Here is a 27,061-nt window from a genome sequence, read left to right on the forward strand (position 1 = left end):
TGATAAAGATACTAGGCTTGCTAATGCCATTGATTTAATTAGGAACAAGATCTCAAGAAATTGGAGAAGCTAGCTTATGCAATCCACTGGGACAAGACACTTTTGCTGTGGAAGAAAAGTACAGATTTTCATGGAATTCTGTATCCTACAAGAGACCAGTATGTTGCTTCTTTGGCTGTAGAAAAAGAATTAAAAAGTAAACTGAAATCTTCACTACAAGAGAGTGTTTCTGAAATTGATAATGATCAGAATATGGAAAAAGAACATGAAGTACAAGAAGAAAGTCAGTCTCTGAATAATAACATTTGCAGAGAGAAGAAAGCTGCTAATATTTTACTATACAATCAGCTGGATTCTAGAAAATTGTCTGAGAAAGTCCTGAAGTTCAGAGTCACTTGCTACCATACTGGCAGCCATGCATTTGGATCCCAGGAGGCTGCCACTGCCTTTGGAGGGACTCTCCAGGATATATTTAATTGGGTTGTAGACTTGACATACTATGACCTGGAAATTGTTCTGAACATAAAAGAGGGTGAGTACTCTGCTATATTGTTTTTGGTCTTTTTGTGATATTTCAGTATTGCTTCTTCATTACTGTGTTGTCTCATACATAGTGCGGCCCCAGTGTTTCTACTGTTACCTTTCCACAGCTGCTTTGGAATCTGCAGAATATTTGTCAAATAATAGATTCCTGTCACTGTGCAAGAGACCTTCTCCTTTGTTGTAAGTCTTCTGTAATAATTTTTTTTGAACAGTTAGCAAGAAAACTTGGGTTGTTGTAAATGATAGTACAAAAGTTTAGTGGTCTGTTAGAAGACTTTGTAAAAGATGGCCTCATGATTTCCTATATGGTAGGGTGATGCACCACATTCATATCTCTTGTAATCCCACATGACATATTGCTAGATCAGTCAATATAATTACGCATACATCTGCCAAGAACTCAAGACACAGTGTGGAGTGATACAGCTACTAGCAACAGGTCACATAGTGAACAACAGAAGCAGATTTAAGGACTGCCATGGAACATCTCACACTCACTTGTCTCAGCTCGCTGATGTGAGCTACATGCTCTCTGGTGGACTTATTTATGGCAGTTTTGTGATACTTGGCTATTTTCTGCACTATGATTTGGACTCTTGTATTCCCTGCAGTTGATGTTTGGCTTGCATGAGTTTGAGACTATTTTCCTAAGGCATTGCTGTTGCGTTTGACCACGTTGTGCCTTCCATGACCAAATTCCGGCATGTATGTGCACCAAGAGATTGGTTCATATTTGAGTGCTTCCCAGTCAGACAAACTTAGTGTTTTCTTGCACTAATGTTTCAGATATTCAGTAAATCTACAGAGCATATTTTTGGCCAAAAAGTATCCACCCCCAGAAGCTTAGTTTAAGAAGAACCAGGATCTGTTATATTCTGTGATTTATTTGTACTTAACTGGTGTTCAGTTAAAACTGTGTTGTTGAAGCAGAGATACAATAGAATCCTGGTTTATTAATTTTGATGGCTTGTATTGTTTCAAGGATGGTTATTCTCAGTGTGTTGCCATGTAACATGGACTATGGATGTATAGTGAACAAATTACTAACTTACATTCACCACTGGGCAACTCATGCGAAGGATTTCTCATGTGCCACTATTTTTCCTTTGCCTCATGTGTAGACAATATACCTTCAAAGGGAATTGGGCAGTGGCTAGTCATTCATGAAAAAAGGTCTTATAAGAACATACCACCATCTCTTCTCTTTACTGTTATAGCTAACAGCACAAAGAAGATAAATTACTGTTTGCTGCCAAAAAATCTTTTTTAATTGTTTAAACAGTTTAAACTTGTGCTATCCTCACTTATCCTTCACAATAGAGGTTAATATTAATGAAAGTAACAATAATAGTAATAATAATAACAACAACAACAACAACAACAATAATAATAATAATAATAATAATAATAATAGATGAAGAAAACAATTGTTTTTCATTGGTGTGGAATCTGGTGAGACAGCATCACAATATTTCTTCAGTTTAGGGTATCAAGTTTTCACACCCGAAAATTAAAAAGCATGAAACTGGTGATCCATGCACAGATGGTTAATAACATTCTCCATATTCTTGTGTAATGATTGACTGTTGTACAGTTGCCAAAAGACGTTAAACCTAACCAAATCCTGACAGTTCCACACTATCTTATATGGCATGCTGTTTTTACATAGAACCCCTTGAATGTGTGAATGTTGGTCACAGCTAGAAGTGATGCATTTAATGTATAATTGTTGAGTGTAGATGACCATGACAAATATGAAGAACAGTGTTAAGGTTCCTTTATGTATCAAGTTCTGTACACTTGTGTAGAAGAATATATCATGTTTCAGTGGAAGGATAACAGGAAGGTAAGTAAAAAACTAGACCAACAGTTGATTTTATTTTGTTTCATTTTCTTCATGTTTTGGTTTAATAGAAGTTACAAGCAGCGCCTTTGGGCTTGCAGAAATTAAAAAGGAAATTTTAAAAAATCTAGGCAACTTTTGACTACATAGGATGTTGTGTATAGTTCTTATGTAAGTCTGCCGAACAATGATACTTTACACTTTTGAGTAATCTTACTTCATTTGAGGAGAATCAAATAGGATTGTGTCACTAAACAGCCTCGTGAAAATTGTGTTCCAAAGAGCTTTCAGTTCATGGAAGAACCACTGGGAGCAGTGTGGACGCCACCTCCAACCTCCCCGCAAGGGGACTTCTTTGAGGCTGATGGTGATCAATAAAGGCAGATAAAGTGTATTTTATTTATTGGTATATTCCAGGAACTTTTGGGTAGCACCTCATGTTTACATTGTCATTTTTGGTTCTGCTTTATTTTCATACAAAAAATAGAAAATTATCCATACAGTGTCCTGTCTTTAGATTTTAGCAATGAAAGCTGTAGTAGGCACCTCTCTATTGCTCCTACCCCCCTCCCCCCTCCCCACCTCCCAAAACACACTCACACACTTTTGTTTGTTGAAGAAGGATGTCCCACAAATTAGCTGTTTTGCCAATCCCCTTCCTGTGAGCTTCAAGTCCCACTCTTGCATATTCTCATATCTTGAAATAGTAATCTCCTCTTTCATACCTTTCTGGGCTGTATGCTAATAACATCTTAGGTGATCTTTCATACTCAATTCTCCCCTATCACAGCAGCTGACGATTCCAAGTTCTGTCAACTATTATGTCCTGGATATGAAACATGCTTGTCATGAGACCCAATTGGAATTTTTAGCAGAGTTTGTTATATTTTTAATGTACCAACACTCTGCACCCAATGTTGCAACTGGTTCGACTGTGGTCTTAGATAGTGATATTTTTGTGTTCTTCCTCACCTTCACAATTGAGACTTCTTGTCGCTCTCTTGAGTCAAGCCAATACTCTACCATTTATCATTTTAATGTTTCTGTACGCTGTCGGAATAATGCAATATGAACTATGAAAATTGGCACAAAAGAAATCAAAATTAACAGTAAACAAGTATAATGTATTAGGTATGCTGACAAGTATAATGTATTAGGTATGCTGATAATATTGTAGTCTTAGCAGATTCTGAAAAGTACATGATGTGGTGTCACCGCCAGACACCACACTTGCTAGGTGGTAGTTTTAAATCGGCCGCGGTCCATTAGTACATGTCGGACCCGCGTGTCGCCACTGTGTGGTCGCAGACCGAGCGCCACCACAAGGCAGGTCTCGAGATACGGAATAGCACTCGCCCCAGTTGTACGGATGACGTAGCTAGCGATGCACACTGACGAAGCCTCGCTCATTTGCAGAGCAGATAGTTAGAATAGCCTTCAGCTAAGTCAATGGCTACGACCTAGCAAGGCGCCATTAGTAACATTGCATGTATCTAAAGAGTCTCACTTGTATCGCCACAATCTCCAGATGTACCAAAAGGATGGATTAAAGTTAAGTATTCCAGAAGCTATGTACTTTTCTTTATAGCATTCATTACATATCCTGTTTCAGACCTCACACCATCCTGCTTTAGCTTAGCGCGTGCCTTTCGGCTTCCTCTCATTGTGTCTAGGCTGTCTTGTCTAGACACAACACATGAACTGGATGTTAAATTTTTTGTCTGATTCCATGGACAGTCACAAACTGAAAATAAACAAGGCTGAAATAATGGTGATAAATTAATTGAACAGACAAGTAAGGACAAACATTGAGATCTGAAATAAAGTACTATTGCAAGTAAATGAATTGTGCTACTTGAGAAGTACAGTAACAGATGACACCAGAAGTACAATGGACAGTAGAAGAAGAATTGCAACAGCTGAAAAAGCCTTCAGAAAAAAGGGTAATTTATTAATAAAAAACCAATTTAATAGAGAAGGAAGAAATAAATTCATCAAAGCATTTATTTGGAGCATTTTAACCCTTTCAGACTGGAATTTTTTGTAGAGGAAGGAAGATTTTTCTTTATGCTCTGATGCTCTTAGGTGATTTTGCAGTGATTTTAGATGCAAGATTTATATAAATAAATGTACCCATTTTCAGTACATACATTAAATATTTGGCTTCTTTTTAAGGACTAAAATAAATAATTTTGAAATATTCATTGTTGTGATTAATAAGCAGATAATTCAATAATTAACATGCAAAATAATAATAATAATAAATTAGACAGTGGAGTATAACCAACAAACAACTTCTTTGACTTCTGGCAGTCACAAGCTGCTGCACACTGCTACACTCACATGTTGATTTTTTACAGTGACGCCCAACAGGTGGGAGCACTAGTACATGATGAAAAGATTGAACATTTGCAAATGTGTACATGGGATTTCCATTGAGGGAAAAATATTTCTGTTGCAGCTGATACACACTAAATATTAATGTACATAATTGTAGCCAGAGGGTCTGAAAGGGTTAAGCTATAGTTCTAAAGCATGGATGACAGGGAAACAAGAAAAGAAAACATTAGAAGCAATAAAGATGTGGCCGTGGAAAAGAGTCACAAAAACATTCTTTATGGAAAGAAAATCTAATGAACAAATACTAAAAGAAATTAACAAGAAAAGGACATTAACATGATACAGAGAAGAAAAACTAAATTAATTTAACATCTAATGTGACATAACAGGCTGATCATTGTCAGACGGTAATGTACAGATCTCTGCACTAAAATGTTGATATTTATTGTAGCCTCTGTTGTTTACAGCTGTCTCTGTATTGTCATCTTTTGGGTATTTTGCCAGCCATATTTTAAAACAACTTTTTCTCTGACCAAAAAGTGACTTGTACTGCCGTACACTTTACCAACAGATTCATTTGGGTCACTCAGAATTGCCTCCTTCTGAAGATATGTGTTCAGTAGCACACATGTCACTACACTAAAGAAATCATGTTTTTTTATGTATCAGGTCATTCATTGGTACATACACTTGTGTTATAACAATTATGTTACTGCCAAAAATTTCCATTTACATTAGGATAAATCTCCTGTCAATTTCTCCACAGTTTTTATCCTTATGTTTCCATTTTTTGTACACAGCTACAGATATTCATCTTCTGACACACTTGCTTTTACTGGCTTGAACATATGACTGCACTTCCTTCCTTCTTTTACAGTTTTTCTTTGTCTCTTTTACTACTCAAATATCTGTTTTCATTTTTTGTAGTTCTTTGAACACATCTTTGTTATTCCAGGCAGCCATGAAGAAAGCCCGTTTTCATTTTTGTGTCCAAATAATGTGTTTACTTCATTACTTCTGAGGCTTTATATCCAAGATCTTTACCTGGATATGCTTTCCCGAAGGTTGGTGAGCTGATCTGATGCTTTGAACATTTCCTGCGGAGGCCAGGATTTTTGATCACAGTTTTCTACCCTATGCTTTCGAGAGCATTCACTACACTGCAGTGTTAGGCAGTACAAAGAAACTTCTTTTTTGGTACTTGCTGAATAGGTAACCAAATCTGGACTCCATGCATTTAAATGAAACCAGTATAAAGAAAAACATGCTAAATGTGAAATATAATGGCACAAAGATACCGTATGTAGATGTTGCCTTTGACTCGCATTTGGGAGGACGATGGTTCAGATGCGCATCTGGTCATCTCGATTCTCTGTGATTTTCCTAAATTGCTCCAGGCAAGTGCAGGGATGGTTCCTTCAAAAGGTAATAGTCCTTGATGTATTCAGAGCTTGTGCTGTGACTCTAATGACCGTGATGTCAATGTGGTGTTAAACCCTAATCTTCCTTCCTTTCTTTTCAATGTTACCTGGAAGCCAAACACCCAACTTGTCAATGCCTTCCCTTTTCCTTTTCTTTGCTCTTTGTAGTTGTTTACTGGCAAGTTAGTGTTATAAGGACTTCCGTTACATATTTTAAATTGAATACAGCTTGTGTTTATTTTTATTAATTTCACATGAAATATTGCAGATTTTGTTTACGTAACTGTTCCACTGACAAAGGAGTCTTTGCACAGAAGAAGCATAACCTATTTTGGACCAACAACACTTCGTTCGACAATATGCTATGGCATGTTGACAATAGCATCTCCAGAAGTTGGAGACATAATTATTGACCCATTATGTGGTGGAGGCTCCATACCAATTGAGGTAAATTCATCAGTAAAATAAAAATCCTCTTGGAACAGAAAAGAATAATCGTTGAAAATTAAACAAATGAGAAGAGCAAAATTTTTTACATTGTGTTAAGTGATTGAATTAATTGCAACAGCTTGTTAATTGTGTAGCTGTATTGTTATGACTGTCAGATGATGCTGTTAACAGAGACAAATGTACCAGTATGAAGATGGTATCTGTTCTTTTGGATATGTCCGAAAGAGCAGATACCATCTTCATATAGTTAAGGCTAACCAGCCATTGACCTCCTCCTTCTGTGCTGGATGCACATGCATTGCTCAAACTCTTATGGGACTCGGTAAGTTTGTCTGCCACAAGTAATGAGTGTAATGGGCAGAGGCACTACGAATGTAGTGTGTGGATATTAAGTTGGGAATGTGGGTCTCATGGGGAGCGGGCAGTGATAAATCCCTGCAGTTGCACTATCCTTTGTGCCCTCGGTGACTCAGATGGATAGAGCGTCTGCCATGTAAGCAGGAGATCTCAGGTTCGAGCCCCGGTCGGGGCACACATTTTCAACTGTCCCCGTTGATGTATATCAGTGCCTGTTGACAGCTTAGGGTCTTGATTTAATTATCATTTCAATGTATCAGTATGTCATTTTGATAATTTTGTTGTTTTAATTTTGTAAAGCTTTAGTTCCAAAGAATAATATAATTAAATGTAATAGTAACTACAAGGCACAAATAATAAATCAGCACTTTAAGGCTTCCAAAACAATATTTTATTGACATCCAGAATCAAAACAGTTTTATGTCTGTAGACAGTGTGGGGTTATGTTGTAGTAATAGGCCATTAAAACATGAAGAACAACAGGAGTTGCTGAGCAACATGCAGTGGTTAGGAGAGTGGAACTGAATTTGATGGGGATGGGGTTGAATATCCATTTGGCCATCCAGATTTAGGTTTATGTGGTTTTTCCAAATCGGGCTGTCCCAGCTCGATTGTCAACACATGAGTAGTAACTGAGTGCCCATGTGCACAGGTGAGCAAAAAGCTGACGGTGTGGGTGTCAGGCAGTTGGACCATAGCATACATGACTGTACTGCATGGGCTGAGCGCAAGAAGGCATGGATGGGCCCTGGGATTGCCCTTGCTGAATGGGGCAATGTTGGAATAATCTATCCAACTGTAACCTACTTTCCTTTCTTATAGTAATCCAAACTGTAGCTTAGCCGTAATGACCACATTTGGTAAAAGCCATCTTAAATGTGCTACTCGGAACTTCCTCAAAGGAAAAGATACCAGTAATGTAAGATATGCTTGTCTCACATAGTACTGTCACTACTGGTTCATTAGTGGGAGTTACACAATTGTGGATGCCTCATTGTCCAGTTGTGGCAGTTACATGAATTTTAATTTACATTTACATGAAGTGAAAAGTGCAGTTCTTTTGTCTACAAGATGTTTGACAAGCAGTTCATCTTATTTTCCATTTGTAGACAGATGTGTTTAGCAGGCTCGTAATGTGTGCCACATTGGATTGGTTTTAGTTGCTGTATGGGTTCAGTTTTGGAAAGGTACATCTTGAGAATGCCCCTGAATGATCGCCTTGCAGTCCCATGTGAAATGTCACTTTATTTTCAAATTTGGCATGCACCACAATCCTCAAGTGAGGAATCTGTATCTTGTTTTGTTGGTATCATGTTCAACATTGTACACAGTTTCAGCTGATGTTTTAGGCCTCATGCCATTCATACAGTGTTTTAATCAGCCCTTGTCTTCCTTATTTCCCAGTGTGGATTTCAGCAAAGGAAAAATACGTTGGCATATACCAGTTCTAGTTCCTGGCATTGAGCAACAAAAGCTCAAAGCTGCACTTGCATATTTGTATTTTTGATAATAAGTCTTTACTAAAAGATGTTTATCTTTTAAAAATGACATGCATCACATTTACTGAATACAGAACTTCAGTGAAAAGTCTGACTGCTAAAAAATGAGATGTCAACTTTCACTACATATCTCCATCTACATTTGTGCTCTTAGAGATACCTTACTGTATGTAGCAGAGAGTACTTTATGTACTGCCACAACTTTTGCCCTTCTTTCTTGTTCCATTTGCATAGAACTGTTGATGAACCTCTGTATGAGGTCAAATTTCTGTGGTCTTACCAGTGTGTTATTTTGTAAGATAGATGTGGGAGGTAGAAATATGAGAAGCATTCAATAAGTAATTTTTTTCTGAAAACAGGTTGATTTTATTCAAGATCTAATACACCACATTATTCTCCACTCTTTTGGTTGCAAACCCTATTTTTCACCATAATTTCTGTTCAATTCAACGGTCTTATGCCCCATTACTGGGAGGGCCTGTATGCCCACATGGTATGACTCTGCTAGTTATGTTGGAGCCAACATCTTGCCTCATCAATAATTTCCCCATAATCCATGTACTGCTTCCCATTGGGCCAAGGAGATTTAAGTTGGAAGGCTTGAGATGCGTGCTGTTGGGTGGATGACAAAGAGCAGTCCATTGAAGTTTTGTGAGCTTCTCTCAGGTGTGTAAACTTGTGTGAGGGCTTGGGTTGTCCTGGTGAAGTACACTTCAAGGTTGATCATTGCACCTTTGAGTACCGCAGCTGGTGGACAAGTGTGTCACCACTTCCAGCACACACACCCAGTTGTGCACCAAGGTGTTTAATTGTGAACCACCTTGAATGAGAGCGACCCACTGTGCTTTTGTTCACTGCTAGGTCTCCCTAGACATTCTAAAAGAGCCTATGAATATCTGTGATGCTCTGGTTTTCTGGTGAAAGAAACACCATGACCGCTCTTTACTCGGAATGCACCGCCTTTACAGATGCCATTTTGAATGATGTATGTCGTCATCTATCAGAGCTTCATGAAACTACTATAGGGGCTGAAGTGAGAATATTCCATGATGTCCCACAACAAATTCAGTATTTTTTCAGCCAAAATTGGCCAAGAAAAAATGTGTTTATTATTTATTGAACACTCCTCATAAATTTCTTTACTCTTCTTTGAATGCAAAACACACACACACACACACACACACACACACACACACACACACACACACACACACACACAAGACTGCAGTCTCTGGCAACTGTATGGGAGTTGTGAGTTTGATCAGACTCAAACAAAAAAATTATATCCTTTTCAGTTTCCAGAGAAAAGGAAAGACATGGATCTTTTGGTCTCAAAGAAATGTGGAATGGCATAGAAAACTTAATAATACAATTAAAAATATACAGTGTGATGCTTTCAGAATGCAAGTAATGACAGTAACAAATATGTATTTTAAGAGAGCAGAATAATCCTAGTCTCAGTAGAAGAAAGTTTGTTAATGTGTCATAATATTAGGAATACTGGCAAAAAAGTGAAAAAAGGAAGTTGTGTAATCACAGTCTGTATAGGGCTGAATGATCAGAAATAACACACTACAAGTTGTAAAATTTCTGGCACTATGTAGTAGTTGTCATAATTAAAATTTTGCATGTATTTGATACAAAGAAAGAAATTTGCAGAAAAATAAAACAAATGCTCAAATTCAATAATTCTCAATTTACCTTGAACTAGGACCTGCTACACATAATGGCATTCAAACTGACTTCGAATGTGTCCATAAGGAAAAGCAGTCCTTATAGTCTCTGTCCAACTCCAAAGTGCAGCTGTATTTAATAATAATAATAATAATAATAATAATTATTATTATTATTATTATTATTACATTTGCCCACTGTTAGTATGCTTTATTTGATTACATTATTTTACATTTTTCAAGTTGTTTGTGGGAATATATAGTTTACATAGTTTCCAGAAAATGGATCTCACCTTGTGAGTTTTGCAAGGAAACAAAAGTTGCTGCATTGACTCAATTTGTCCTGCGGAGGCTTAGGAACAATTTTCAGGTTTCAAGCTGATGATTTATCTGAGGACCTTATTTGCCTTTGGTTGGCTCGTTTGTGTTGGAGACTGCAGCCATTAAAAGCATGACCTAGTGGAGTCACAAGGCTTTGCTTATAGGAATAACACAGATTCTGCAGGTTGTCTAAGAGTTGCCAATGATATTGCCCAGGTACATGTAGTGCATATAGGTTTGATAGACTTGACAAATCTATTACTTGCAGCAAGAAGTTAAGAATAATTATAAGAACATTAAAAATCATATTGTATTAAATAAAAAGTGTAATTTAAAATAATCCCATTAGTTTATAATTGATAGTGTATAGCTAAATGCCAACAATATGTTAATGTGATGGTAAACACTTGTTTGTGAACAGTTTGTAGGTAATGATACTACTAATCTGCCAAGCTGATATTTGGCAGGTGACTGCTGTTTGTCATTGCGGCATAAGAAATGAGAGAGTAAAATGTAAGAAATAATACCCTATGGCAGATTTAAACTGCAAGCATGACTTGACCAGTCTGATAAAAGTTTGATGTAGTCATGTTATGTTATGTAGTTTATTCATCTCATTACATACAATTTTCAAATCATTTGATTTGATGTACAGGAGACATGTCAAGGTTTACAAAAGAAACTTTTTTCACTTTTTTCAGAGAACTACAAAAGTTTACATTATGTTTTACATTTCTAAGTTACAGCTACACATGTACATAAAATAATAAATGTATTACAATCCCTGTGTTCAGATTGTGAAGCTGTCCTCAATGAATTCATCGACAGAATAATAACACTTTTCCACCAGGAGAGTAAAGAGCAATCTTTTCAGTGAACCAATCTCCATTTTAAATATATTACTGCCTTTTATTTTATTGAAAATTTTTAACCCCATATACTCTGGCGTTTGGGCATAAAGTTTTAAACGATGTGTTGGAAGTTTGAAGTTATCTCTGTGGCGAGTGCTGTAGTTGTGGTCAAAACGAAAATTGTCTAGTGTATGTTGATTTCTATATAGGAACACCACCATCTCATATATGTAAAGTGAGGGGATAGATAATACTTTTAAATTTTTTAACAGTGGTCGACAGGATTCCCGTTTTTTTGCAACACACATGTTTCTAATTATTTTCTTTTGTAATACTAGGAGCCTAGTGACATTTGCTGAATTTCCCCAGAAGATTATGCCATAACGAATAACTGACTCAAAGTAGCAGTGATAAACTATCTTTCTGGTATCTACACTCCTGGAAATTGAAATAAAAACACCGTGAATTCATTGTCCCAGGAAGGGGAAACTTTATTGACACATTCCTGGGGTCAGATACATCACATGATCACACTGACAGAACCACAGGCACATAGACACAGGCAACAGAGCATGCACAATGTCGGCACTAGTACAGTGTATATCCACCTTTCGCAGCAATGCAGGCTGCTATTCTCCCATGGAGACGATCGTAGAGATGCTGGATGTAGTCCTGTGGAACGACTTGCCATGCCATTTCCACCTGGCGCCTCAGTTGGACCAGCGTTCGTGCTGGACGTGCAGACCGCGTGAGACGACGCTTCATCCAGTCCCAAACATGCTCAATGGGGGACAGATCCGGAGATCTTGCTGGCCAGGGTAGTTGACTTACACCTTCTAGAGCACGTTGGGTGGCACGGGATACATGCGGACGTGCATTGTCCTGTTGGAACAGCAAGTTCCCTTGCCGGTCTAGGAATGGTAGAACGATGGGTTCGATGACGGTTTGGATGTACCGTGCACTATTCAGTGTCCCCTCGACGATCACCAGTGGTGTACGGCCAGTGTAGGAGATCGCTCCCCACACCATGATGCCGGGTGTTGGCCCTGTGTGCCTCGGTCGTATGCAGTCCTGATTGTGGCGCTCACCTGCACGGCGCCAAACACGCATACGACCATCATTGGCACCAAGGCAGAAGCGACTCTCATCACTGAAGACGACACGTCTCCATTCGTCCCTCCATTCACGCCTGTCGCGACACCACTGGAGGCGGGCTGCACGATGTTGGGGCGTGAGCGGAAGACGGCCTAACGGTGTGTGGGACCATAGCCCAGGTTCATGGAGACGGTTGCGAATGGTCCTCGCCGATACCCCAGGAGCAACAGTGTCCCTAATTTGCTGGGAAGTGGCGGTGCGGTCCCCTACGGCACTGCGTAGGATCCTACGGTCTTGGCGTGCATCCGTGCGTCACTGCGGTCCGATCCCAGGTCGACGGGCACGTGCACCTTCCGCCGACCACTGGCGACAACATCGATGTACTGTGGAGACCTCACGCCCCACGTGTTGAGCAATTCGGCGGTACGTCCACCCGGCCTCCCGCATGCCCACTATACGCCCTCGCTCAAAGTCCGTCAACTGCACATACGGTTCACGTCCACGCTGTCGCGGCATGCTACCAGTGTTAAAGACTGCGATGGAGCTCCGTATGCCATGGCAAACTGGCTGACACTGACGGCGGCGGTGCACAAATGCTGCGCAGCTAGCGCCATTCGACGGCCAACACCGCGGTTCCTGGTGTGTCCGCTGTGCCGTGCGTGTGATCATTGCTTGTACAGCTCTCTCGCAGTGTCCGGAGCAAGTATGGTGGGTCTGACACACCGGTGTCAATGTGTTCTTTTTTCCATTTCCAGGAGTGTATGTTTGTGGCACCTGACAAAATACACATTGCAAATGCTAAGTTGTTCAGTTGATTTGCTAAGTAATCTATGTGTACCTTCCAATTTAAATTTTTGTCAAGATTTAGGCCTAAGAACTTCACGTGGTTTGCTTCTGTGATATCCTGATCATTGCAAGTTATCTTTATTTCACTCCTTTCTACTGATTTAGCTTCAAATTGCATCATTTTGGTTTTAGTTACATTTAGTTTTAGTCCATTTTGATAGAACCAAGATTCAAGTTTTTCTAAAGTGTTTTTGGCTTTTTCTGGAATATTTTCAGATACCTCATTTTCAATTAGAACTGATGTATCATCAGCAAATAAGACTGAATGAACATCAATAGCAAGTGGTAGGTCATTTACGTAAAAAAGAAACAGATAGCGACCCAATATCGAACCTTGTGGGACTCCTTGGGGAACTGTTTTCCAGTCTGATAAATAATTGGTTCCATTTGAAGTTAAAATTACTCTTTGTTTCCTACCTGACAGATAAGAGCTAAACCATTTTAAAGCAGTGTCTCTGATTCCATACATCTGTAATTTGTGGAGGAGTAATGCATGGTTCACTGAATCAAAAGCTTTAGTCAGAAAATACCTGTGACCTTTCTACCTTTATCTAACGTGGAGCATATTTTTTGGATAAACTCATTTATAGCATTCGCAGTGCTTTTACCCTGTTGGAATCCGAACTGGTTTTTAAAAATTATATCATTTACAGTAAGAAAGTTATTAATTTGTTTTGCTGCAATCTTTTCAAACACTTTAGAGAAGACCGGCAAGAGAGAGATAGGGCGGTAATTCCCCATATCTTCTGTCGATCCTTTCTTGAATAGAGGTTTGATCTCACCATATTTCAATACCTCTGGAAAGCATCCCTGTTCATAAGATTGATTTATAATAGTTGACAGTGGTTGGGAAATAATATCATACACATACTTGATTACAGATGTTGTTATTTCATCCCACCCATGTGAGGTTTTGTTTTTTAGAGACAATATTTCCTTTTCCACATCCCTTTGGGTTATTTTTTCAAATTGTTTAAAAGATGTGTTCTGGCTGTTTTCCAAATTTGTGATGCCCTGATAGAATGTCATATCCACATCCGATCTTACTACGTTTAGGAAGAATTCATTGAAACAACTTGACATCTGAACAGGGTTTACTATAATTTCATTTTCATGTCTAATTTTCAAAATCTCATGAATTTTTACTTTGGCTCCTAGTTCAGACTGAACAACTGACCACACTGCTTTTGTCTTATTTCTGTGTTCTCGTATGAATTTATTATTTGCCATTTTTTTAGCTGCCACTACAACTTTCCTAAATACAGCTTTATACTGTTTGACATAAATGACAAAATCTGGATTTCTGTTTGATTTTAACTCATTGTGGAGCTCTCTTTCTGGCACTAGAGATCTTTATTCCTGTTGTAATCCATTTGAGTTTACCATTAACCTTCTTTTGCTTATATCTACGAGGAAATGATTCATTAAATACCTCTAAGAAACAATTTAAGAATTTGTCATAGTTAATCGAGCTTGAACTATTGTAGTCTACAGGCCAGCTTATTATACTTAATTTACTGCGGAATAAATCCATTTTACTTTTACTGAGATCCCTTTTTATACACACTTCTGGAGACTTTAGGTTATTTGCTTTTGGGAGCTCAATAAACAGAGCTGAGTGATCTGAAATACCCAAGTCTAAGCAGTATTTGTGCTTATTTCCACTGTCAAATATGTAGTTAGTAATAATATTATCAATGCAGGTCACTGATCTGCTGTTTTCCCTAGTGCCTTCAGAAAAATTTAGCTTGAAACCAGATTTCTGAATTAAGTCACGAAATTTTGTGGAATCATTGCTTTCAACTAAGACATTTAAGTTGAAGTCTGCTGCTATAACAACTTTTTTCTTACTTTCTTTCTGGAGTTTTTCCAGGAGGCATTCGAATTTGGTTAAAAACACTTTTGTTACCGCACATCCAGGAATTCTGTAGATTGCTATAACCAATGTATTCACATCACTCAGCTCTACAGAGCAACTTTCAAACACGCTCTCTTCATTTAAATAATTAAAACTATCTCTTACTGTATAACTTATGGAAGAATTGACAAGAATGCAGGAGCCTCCACGAGATTTGCTTATTCTACAAAAGCTAGCAGCTACCTTATAATTATTAATACTATTTAGTACTTTTATACTATCTTCTGTTAACCAGTTTTCATTTAGGCAGATTATTTTAATATTTACGGATTCTGAAAGCAGAATTTTTAGTTCGTCGATTTTTGAGAATTTACGATTTGGTAGTTCTGCCCCTAAGCCATTTATATTCAAGTGCATCAATAGATCATTTTTTCTTTTAGTTATTTCGCGTGCATCCTTTGTTTGGTACCTAAACTTTTTATTTTCAGTTTGAACTTTTTCTTTGTCACCCCTATCACAATGAATTAGTTTCCCTTGCTTCTTAGGACTTTACACACGTCTATGAACATTTTACTAAGGTTCACAGAGCCTAATCTATTCAAGTGCAGGCCGTCTTTTCCCAGACACTTGCAGTTTAAGAATTTGTTTGGGTCAATGAATACTGCACCGAGTCTGTTGCACTGTTCCCTAATGCCGGTATTTATCCTGTTGGTGTAAGTATCACTTACCGATCTTCGATGAATGATTCCACTAATTACCAGCCTGGCTGTTGGGTATACAGTTTTCGCCGATCTAATCAGATTCCGCGTTTCATTCACGATTTCTTCCTCACTGTTACTGCGGATGGAGTTTGTGCCCACGTGGATTAAGACACCTCTGTAATCGTCGGTACTTAAAGTTTTGTTACCAGTTTCGCCCGTGTTTCTTTTCGTGGACAATACATTCTTAAAGTGTTTGTTGAGCTGATGCGATCGGATTCCAGGTCGAACATCGACCTTGCAGTCCGGCACAATAACATTTTTTAATATAGAATCACCTATTAACAGAAAATCGTTTTTGTCATCTTCTTTGTTCGTTGCACTTTTACGTTTGCCCTTCTTATTATAGGAAACTGTTTTCTATTTATACTTATCACTTGTTTCACTGACAGAGTTCTCTGTTGTATTATTTGCCGTATTACACAAATGCGGATGTTTGCCACTTTGTTCAGTAATGGGTTGATTTCTACACACGCAGGATTTTCTTTCAATAACCAGTTCAGAATTTTCTTGTTTCAATGCTAAAATTTCCGCCTTCAGCGCTTCAATGTCACTTTGAAGCAATTTAATAATTTCTTCTTTTGAGTTCACGGTACTTACGAGTTCGGCCGTCTCCATACGCAAACAATGTGGACACGACCATGGAAACTCGTCTTTTATGAGTTTTTGCTACTTTTATGTGAACTCTGTGGGAAAAACTATTAGTTGTGAACACTGGTGCTGGAGTTACTTCCATTATATATTGTATTTTCAGTTGCTACTAGTGTACAAGGTAGACACAGTGGGGCCTTCATAACTCTTGAACTACTTTAATTGGCTAATGGAATAACTCAAAAACATTTTCCACCTAATTGAATACATTGTTGTTTGTCATTGTGTTTACTGTTTTCTAATGGTTCTTGAGTAAATTTTTTGTATTAGCTTAAAATTGATGGGATGGTATTGTATTCTTCACACAAATTGAAATAAAACAATTTTCAAAACATAACTTATAGTTGTAAATTATCTCACACTGATCATCCTTCAGCCATTGCCCTTGCACTGTTATTTTCATTATCATTATAACTTTCATGCCATGTTAATGACAATTGTTGTCCGTCCCTGGTAGCTGAGTGGTCAGCGCGACAGAATGTCAATCCTAAGAGCCTGGGTTTGATTCCCAGCTGCATCATAGATTTTGTCCACTCAGGGACTGGGTGTTGTGTTGTCCTAATCATCATCATTTCATCCCCATCGACCTATCGACATGCAAGTCACCAAAGTGGCATCAAGTCAAAAGACTTGCACCCGGTGAGCAGTCTACCCGACGGGAGGCCCTAGTCACGTGACATTTGTTCAATGACAGTTGTTAATATTTAATTTAAAGATGCAAATTTTTGTAGATTACATTCAGCTGGAGATACTAAAAGGTATCAGATAGATTATATAATGGTAAGACAGAGATTTAAGAACCAGGTTTTAAATTGTAAGACATTTCCAGGGGCAGATGTGGACTCTGACGACAATCTATTGGTTATGTCCTGTAGATTAAAACTGAAGAAACTGCAAAAAGGTGGGAATTTAAGGAGATGGGACCTGGATAAACTAAAAGAACCAGAGGTTGTACAGAGATTCAGGGAGAGCATAAGGGAGCAATTGACAGGAATGGGGGAAATAAATACAGTAGAAGAAGAATGGGTAGCTTTGAGGGATGAAGTAGTGAAGGCAGCATAGGATCAAGTAGGTAAAAAGACGAGGGCTAGTAGAAATCCTTGGGTAACAGAAGAAATATTGAATTTAATTGATGAAAAGAGAAAATATAAAAATGCAGTAAGTGAAACAGGCAAAAAGGAATACAAACGTCTCAAAAATGAGATCGACAGGAAGTGCAAAATGGCTAAGCAGGGATGGCTAGAGGACAAATGTAAGGATGTAGAGACCTATCTCACTAGGGGTAAGATAGATACCGCCTACAGGAAAATTAAAGAGACCTTTGGAGATAAGAGAACGACTTGTATGAATATCAAGAGCTCAGATGGAAACCCAGTTCTAAGCAAAGAAGGGAAAGCAGAAAGGTGGAAGGAGTATATAGAGGGTCTATACAAGGGCGATGTACTTGAGGACAGTATTATGGAAATGGAAGAGGATGTAGATGAAGATGAAATGGGAGATATGATACTGCGTGAAGAGTTTGACAGAGCACTGAAAGACCTGAGTCGAAACAAGGCCCCTGGAGTAGACAATATTCCATTGGAACTACTGACGGCCGTGGGAGAGCCAGTCCTGACAAAACTCTACCATCTGGTGAGCAAGATGTATGAAACAGGAGAAATACCCTCAGACTTCAAGAAGAATATAATAATTCCAATCCCAAAGAAGGCAGGTGTTGACAGATGTGAAAATTACCGAACTATCAGTTTAATAAGTCACAGCTGCAAAATACTAACACGAATTCTTTACAGACGAATGGAAAAACTAGTAGAAGCCAACCTCGGGGAAGATCAGTTTGGATTCCGTAGAAACACTGGAACACGTGAGGCAATACTGACCTTACGACTTATCTTAGAAGAAAGATTAAGGAAAGGCAAACCTACATTTCTAGCATTTGTAGACTTAGAGAAAGCTTTTGACAATGTTGACTGGAATACTCTCTTTCAAATTCTAAAGGTGGCAGGGGTAAAATACAGGGATCGAAAGGCTATTTATAGTTTGTACAGAAACCAGATGGCAGTTATAAGAGTCGAGGGACATGAAAGGGAAGCAGTGGTTGGGAAGGGAGTAAGACAGGGTTGTAGCCTCTCCCCGATGTTGTTCAATCTGTATATTGAGCAAGCAGTAAAGGAAACAAAAGAAAAATTCGGAGTAGGTATTAAAATTCATGGAGAAGAAATAAAAACTTTGAGGTTCGCCCGATGACATTGTAATTCTGTCAGAGACAGCAAAGGACTTGGAAGAGCAGTTGAATGGAATAGACAGTGTCTTGAAAGGAGGATATAAGGTGAACATCAACAAAAGCAAAACAAGGATAATGGAATGTAGTCTAATTAAGTCGGGTGATGCTGTGCGAATTAGATTAGGAAATGAGGCACTTAAAGTAGTAAAGGAGTTTTGCTATTTGGGGAGCAAAATAACTGATGATGGTCGAAGTAGAGAGGATATAAAATGTAGGCTGGCAATGGCAAGGAAAGCGTTTCTGAAGAAGAGAAATTTGTTAACATCCAGTATTGATTTAAGTGTCAGGAAGTCATTTCTGAAAGTATTCGTATGGAGTGTAGCCATGTATGGAAGTGAAACATGGACGATAAATAGTTTGGACAAGAAGAGAATAGAAGCTTTCGAAATGTGGTGCTACAGAAGAATGCTGAAGATTAGATGGGTAATCACATAACTAATGAGGAAGTATTGAATAGGATTGGGGAGAAGAGAAGTTTGTGGCACAACGAAGAAGGGATCGGTTGGTAGGACATGTTCTGAGGCATCAAGGGATCACCAATTTAGTATTGGAGGGCAGCGTGGAGGGTAAAAATCATAGAGGGAGACCAAGAGATGAATACACTAAGCAGATTCAGAAGGATGTAGGTTGCAGTAGGTACTGGAAGATGAAAAAGCTTGCACAGGATAGAGTAGCATGGAGAGCTGCATCAAACCAGTCTCAGGACTGAAGACCACAACAACAACAACAACAACATTCAGCTGTTGTTGGTTACCTGATATAATAAGTCAAGTGGTACATTATATACCACCTCTCATAGTGATTCATCTGCTTCAGCAGCTGACTATATTATTACTGATAGTCATTGGTGAAATAACTGGTGTGAATACATTACTCAAAATTTTTAATTTATCACTCTAAACTGATTGTATCTTCAGAGATAGTGGCATCAAGGAAAGCTGTACCGTCTAGAATATTTACTTCTCTACTTTGTTATAAATTCAAAACTTCTTATAATGCTATGTGGGTACTTGTAGCTGTGTAAAGCAAAAATATTTAAGGTCACTGTAAAAGAATAATGACTTACACATGCTAAAGTGACTGTGATGCATTGGTCATTCATATAAAAAAATACTTTTGTAAAAAAATTTCAACAGAACACTATCTGAAATTGTGTGCATTGTTGTAAGTTATTTTATTTTGTACCTATGTTGATGAAGCAGTAGATATTCCTCTGATCATCTTGACTGTGTTGAAGGTATAGAATAGAATACCAACATACTGATACCTGTTGTTGTTAACTTTGCTTGATCTGAAATAATGGACACTTCCTCTGCACTACACATATAAATCATTATTACAACATATACCTTGTAGTGTTGTGTGTAAGAGTGTAATCATTTGTGTGCTCTCTCAACATTTTGAATTTTGTTAATTTTGTTTCAGGGTGCACTTTCTTTTCCTGGATCATTGTTCCTTTCTGGAGACATACACCCAAAAGCTATTGAACGAACCAAATTAAATATCAATGAGTTGACAGCAAAACATGTGTCGAACATCGATGTTTTCAATTGGGATGCTCAAAAATTACCCTTGAAAGACTCATGTATAGACCTTTGTGTAACAGATTTGGTAAGTTTGAGAGTGAAAATTCTTTTACATGAGAATGCATCAACATATTTAAAATTTAGGACTTTATGATTCAGCCAATTCTGTTTCTTCTGTTGGTGTGGTGTATCACGAATTAATATCTCATACGTATTCGAAAATGTTTTACAACATTGTGTTCATAACATCTAGAATACAGTTGTAGTTGGTAAAATCACACAGACTTGCTTATATGAAAAAGAATATTTTTTCTTACAACAGGTGTATCTGACTTTCGAAACCACTACTGCAAACACATTGCGTAAACCCAAATCCCTACTTCGCTGCGGCACCCCGTCTCTGGGCCCCCACAACCATCGCTAAAGCTAAAACACGCAAACAAACAGACATAGATGAGATGCCAGTGATGAAGTGTCCGGCTCCTAGCTGGCTTACTTCAGAGTGTTCCGCTACCTGAGATGACATGGAGCTGGGTGAGGAGACTGTAGTCGCCAGCTTCAATACCTCCAACAGCTTTGCACCGATTTCATCCCCGTAAGTGGATGAAATTGTGGCGAAGAGGGATCAGACCTCCACATCAGGGTCCCAGCCACATCAGAAGAGAGAAATGATACCCCCCATCGTTTCCACAATCCAAAATGGCACCATGAAAATTATCAAAGAAATTGCGCAGATGTTAAAAGGTGGCCTCAACGCCTCATGTAGGGGCACAACGGTAAAATTTCAGGCCTCCACACCTCCCAATTATAGGACAATAAAAGATTATTTCCAGAGGAACAACATTCCCCGTCACACCTATCCAACAATAGAATGTGACTCATTCAAGGCAGTGATTAAAGGGCTTCTGCAAGTTTAAAGTCATAGAGGTCATGCAAGAAACACACGCCTCTGACCTGGCAAAACCAGGTGAAGTTTATAAAAATTGCGCATCCTTCAAAGCCATACTAACCCTGACCAGAAGAACTGCGAACTTTACATGATTAAACACATGCTACATAGCAACATAACCATTGAAAACTATTGGCCACCAGTGTCAGCAGCTCTTCAAATAGCGCCGAGAACTGCAACCGCCTTCTGAAGTGCGTCAAATGCACCAGCCCCCAACTGACTAACAAGTGTACCAAGAAACGGGACACTCTGGGAAAATGCACTCTCGGTGGCAACAGTCATCCAGCAAACTACAGCCACCGCAATATTAGACTGAAACTGATGCCGAACTGTCCCCCGCAGTTGTCCCCACAAATTGCTACTGCAGCTGCGACAACGGCCATGAGCTCTGCTTCCGCAGCCACAGCCACAGGTACAAACTCTGCTGTTGTCAAAAGCCACATACTGAATGTGCCAGGGCCTGAATCCTACCCTGTGTTTCCCCCACCACGCGCCCTGACGGCCGCTGCCGCCTGGCCACTGCACGATCCACCACCTCAGCCCTCCCCACCCCAGTGCACGGAGACTGCTGCCACACAGCCACAATCTTCCCCCAGCACTCAACCAGGTACGTTTCTCGGCAAGCTGAAAGAGCTGCACCAACTGTTTTTTGGATTCAGTCTTATCGCCCTGTTTAACACTTTTAAGTACATCTTGGCAAAGCTCCAGGCTGTGCCAGATGCCCTATCAAAATTTATGATTATTGCCAAAGGAACAGCTTCAGTGATTACATGTGTTGATGGATCACCCTAGGTCCAGAAGAATAAAAATAGCAGCCTGGAATGATGACGGCAGTAAAACTAGAAAAACTGTTTTGTAAGATTGATGTTATGCATCTGACGGAAACACACCTGAAGCCAGACGACCGATTCACTGTCAGTAATTACACCATCCACTGATATGACTGTGTGGACCACCCAGGCTGCGGGACAGCGGTATTGGTTAAGGGCAGGAGGGGCGGCACTTGGAACTCAAACTATTGAGACTGCTGGTGTGGAAATCAAAATTGGCCAAAACATTTGGCAAATTATTTCGCCCCCCTCCGCCCCCCCCCCCCCCCCCCCCCCAACTTCATGTATGACAGCACAGGAACTTAAGGTACTGCGTAGGGCTGGCAATCGTGTATTGGTGGGACGGGACCTAAATTCAAAACATAGAGCCTGGGGCTGCCGTGCCGAGAATGCAAGTGGCAGGACTTCACAGGGGTTTGTCAAAGGGCACGCCACTGTTAGTGTCATCACCCCAGATGAGTCCACGCACATTCCTGGCAGCATGGACAGAAATTCTGATATCTTAGATATTTTTGTCATGAAAAACTTGTATCTCGATGTGTCAGCCACAGTGCACTACGAGTTGGACTCTGACCACAGTCCTGTCATGCTGGATCTCACCAGTGTCGAAGACGATGCCAGGAGGATGGCAAACACACATGTAATTACAAACTGGGACACGTATACCTACTTGGTGGGAGACCACATGGAGGAAATTCTCCCACTTCAGACAGAAGGAGACTGGACGAAGCCATTGAGAAATTCACTAGCATCCTCCATGCCTGTGCTTGTGCAACTAGCATCAGGATAACTACCGATCCTGACACCAGGAACCTGTCCTCTGATATCGGGGACCTCATAGTTGCCGAACGCAGGAGGCATAGACTGTAGCAGTGCTATCGTGACCCAGCCGACCACCGCCTGTTCTGGAGTCTAGAGGACCAGGTGATACAAAGACTACAAGAGCACAGAAGCCGCTGCTGGGAGGAGAAACTAAGATCGCCGAAGCAGACATTACCAGATGCAAAATCTGGAAAATAAGCCAGCAGCAGAAAGCTCCCACCAGAAAAAACAAGCCATTCCACAGTGAGAATGGTCTTGCATATGACAAGCAAGAAAAGGTGGAAATAATGGAAAAATTATTGCAGTCACAATTCCAAAGACATGTCATCCACGATGACGAGAGCTATAGGCAGGAGAGAACAGTTACCGGACAGGTAACTCAGATAAGAAATATGCACCCAACAACAGAATTCATGCCCTTATTGAACCAACAATCTGCGCACTCATCAAGTGTCAGGGAACCCACGAAGCCCCTGGTCCCAATTGAGTCCGCACCCCACTCCTAAAACACCTTCTTCCTTCTGCCATATCCTACCCAGCAAGTGTTTATAACACCTGCCTGAAACTCATATTCTTCCCCTCAGTGTGGAAAACTGCGAAGGTCATCACCCTACCCAAACCTAATAAATACCTGCTCCTTCCCAAAAGCTACAGGCCCATTTCTCTCCTAACTGGCCTGAGTAAAATTCTAGAACTGATAATCCTTTCACCCCTCCATCAATTCCTGACTGAAAACAATATCCTATGCTGAGCATTCCACTATTCGACAATCCTTTTGCGTGGTAGAACACATTTGTCTGTCAAAGGCAAGGAGACAAGCAACAGGAGCAATGTTCCTGGACATAGAAAAAGCATTTGATCATGTCTGTCACAATGGCCTAATCTACAAGCTAGATAGGGTACTCACTTCACTTAACCTGGGTCATTGAGTCCTTTCTTACAGGACGTTTTTTGCAAGGAAGTGAGACAAGTCCAGCCAGACATGGCAGATTTTGGCAGGAGTCCCTCAAGGATCGGTTTTAGGTCCCATTCTTTACACCACATATACGAAAGAAATCCCTAGGCAGATCCTTGGAGAGATTGCTCTCTATGCAGATGGCACAGAAGCAGTCGTAGCCTCCTCCTTATACACTGTTGCCTCCAACAACATTTCAATAAAGTAACACAGTGGTAACTGCTGGAAAATAAAGATCAATCCCACCAAGTGCCAGTTGACCTATTTCACCCCTAAAATCAACCTCCCTGACCATCAACTCACCATTGACAGCAGAGACTTGGTCTCGAGAAATTAAGTTATTTACCTGGGCTTCGAAATAAACTGACACCTAAAATGGAAGAGGCACCTCACCATCGCAGCAAACAAAGGCTGCGCACTCTTCTGTAGGTTATATCCCCTGCTGAAAGGTGATGGGTTAACCATCCAGTGCAAGCTTCTCCTCTGGTGCCAGCTTATACTTCCGGTCATCTTGTATGGCTCAGAGGTATGGTCTATGGTGTCAGATGCAGCACTAACCCAACTGCAATGTCTCCAAAACAAAGTTGTCCATGTGATGTCAGGCACCAGCAGATACGTCGCCAACACATACATAAGAGACTTTTTAGGCCAATTCGCCATTTACACACTTATTCAGGACAAATTCACAAAGTTCTATGACACAACACAGACTTTGCCCCACTTTCTCATTCAAAATTATGGACACGAACCACCAGAATCTTCTCACAAACACCTAAAATTAACCCTTACATGCCACTTTACGAACCAATAACACATAAATAAAACACCTGACAGAAACTTGCACACTGAAAACAGGCACACAACCCTAATCCCTCATCATCACGAAAACCCCCTAGTGCATTCTGAAGTCAAACGGGCACAGCCCTGTGGTACTTCATACACAACAAAAACAACCATAGCTTCATCAACAGGTGTAGGTGAAGGCAGTACATTAGTTTCTGTTCCTCTTGTGATATGTTATTTGGATGTGGCTTTAGCCTATTATTCGTGGAATCTCTTAAGGTATAATGTGCTTCAATGATCAAATGATGTAGTGTCAAGAGACTGTGACTGCCTTGAACACTGCAGCCATATGAACACATACATCGTAGCATCTTGTGCATACTCACACATATTCCGTGGGCTGCCATTGAATATTGCTGGAATAATGTCAATTTTGCTAGTGTCAGAAACATTTCTGTGTTCGCAGCTGCATCTCGTAAATGAATGTATTCTTCTGAATGCAATGATTATATCCCCTGCTGAAAGGTGATGGGTTAACCATCCAGTGCAAACTTCTCCTCTGGTGCCAACTCATACTTTCGGTCATATTGTATGGTTCGGAGGTATGGTCTATGGTGTAGCATCTTGTGCATACTCACACATATGCCGTGGGCTGCCATTGAATATTGCTGGAATAATGTCAATTTTGCTAGTGTCAGAAACATTTCTGTGTTCACAGCTGCATCTCGTAAATGAATGTATTCTTCTGAACGCAATCATGTTTGATTTAAACAAACGAGAAACAAACATTCGGATTCAGTTTTTTCATACATGTCTACCATGTATTGATGAAATAGTTGGCATTGCAGAATATGATTTGTTCCATTCTGTGGTGTCATTATGCAGTATGAATAATAATTCAGAACTGATACTTTTTTAAATTTAGTTCTTCACCTGTAAGAATAAAGAAAAATATGGAGAAGAAAAATTTAAATTACACTTATGAATGTTTTTAAGTTAAAGAGAAAATATTATTTTCATTTGATAAAATTAAATAAAAATATATGTACTTACCTGTAAATGGGTTAGTTTGCATAAAATTGAAGTGTTATCCACCCTAACCCTCCCAAAAAATGTTGGGATTTATAGTGCATTGTGCGATCAATGTGTTTTAGCAACACATTGAATTGTATCGCTTGAGAAGTAGATCATGCATATCGCATTCTTCGTCAATTATGACAGTTGCAACTTCATTGATGGTAGGTGCATTGTAGCATCCAATATGCTGTCCAAGTGGTGTTTTGTCTGCTCATATGTGAATTGTGTAATTATCCACCTGTAAGTTGTCAGTTGAAGTTTTGAATAATTGTATCAGTGCATTATGGAAGAACACGATGCAACACGTTAAGATATTTGTCTTTGAATTTTGAAAGTAGGCATGTACTGATCTTGGAAAACTTTGTCAACTCCAAAAGATGTCATTTGAAACACTGAATGATATTTGCAAATGTTCTGCTAAATGTGTTTAGAATCAGGTGAGTCACCTGAAAGCAATGATGATAATGGGTCAGGTGGTGGATGCAATGTTGACAATTTGATTTCGCCATTCATGCAGCACATTCCTAGTGTTCCATTTCTGAACTTAAGTGAACCACAACGCCCACACACCTTATCCATTTTGTCGATATTTACACTGGGATAATAACTGTAATCATAAGTAACATTAAACTGAAACACAGCAAGATTCAAATCAACAAGTACTGTTCATTGAGATTGAGTTGCTCGTGAATGTTCTCTTTAAATTCTGACTGCATGTTAGTCGTCTGATTATGATGCTTGTGATTGGGTACCACATAAATATTCTCTTTAGATTGTTGCAGCATGTCAATCTTCTGATTGTGGTGCACATGAATAAATGATTCGTAAACGGTATGCTTCATTTCTTTCTGCATACTTTGGGCACTCAATTTTTTTCAGTTCTCCTGGAAGCCTATTCAAAATGAAACTAGCTGAATAGTGCAGACTTTTCTGTACAATGCTTAAGGAAGTGTTATCTAAGTGTGTATCATTTTTCCATCCATTGTCCTCTGAAGGGATTTTGCTATTCCTTCTGAAAATGTCACTCTCGTCAACATTATCCAATGATGGAATATATTTACAGGAACAGCAGAGTTGGAATTCAGAAACTCCTGAACAACAGCCTACACAGAATTCACAAACTACTGCTGCAAATCATTTTGATGCCTGTTTTTGTACTAAGAATATTCTTGGTGAGTGCACAGAGTTGCTACAAAATATAACACCATATATGATGCTAAATAAAAGCAGTGGAGCCAGAACATAACCTGTGGCTCTGCACATTTTACATGACTCCAGTCAGATTCAAACCCCCTTCCTATTTGTGGTCACTGGAGGTCAATATTCTACTTC

At 39.4% G+C, this 27,061-nt stretch overlaps 1 protein-coding gene across 1 annotated transcript in view; it reads left to right on the plus strand.

Moving 5' to 3' along the window:
• LOC126470132 (tRNA (guanine(6)-N2)-methyltransferase THUMP3-like) overlaps window positions 1–27,061 on the plus strand; it is a 121,153-nt gene that overhangs the window by 62,142 nt on the left and 31,950 nt on the right. Inside the window, exons 3-5 of the mRNA XM_050097748.1 lie at window positions 43–532; window positions 6,416–6,594; window positions 20,213–20,398. Coding sequence (XP_049953705.1) covers window positions 43–532; window positions 6,416–6,594; window positions 20,213–20,398 — 855 coding nt within the window. The remainder of the gene's footprint in view (window positions 1–42; window positions 533–6,415; window positions 6,595–20,212; window positions 20,399–27,061) is intronic.

The sequence above is a fragment of the Schistocerca serialis genome, chromosome 3 (genome assembly GCF_023864345.2).
Source record: "Schistocerca serialis cubense isolate TAMUIC-IGC-003099 chromosome 3, iqSchSeri2.2, whole genome shotgun sequence".
Taxonomy (NCBI): Eukaryota; Metazoa; Arthropoda; class Insecta; order Orthoptera; family Acrididae; genus Schistocerca; species Schistocerca serialis.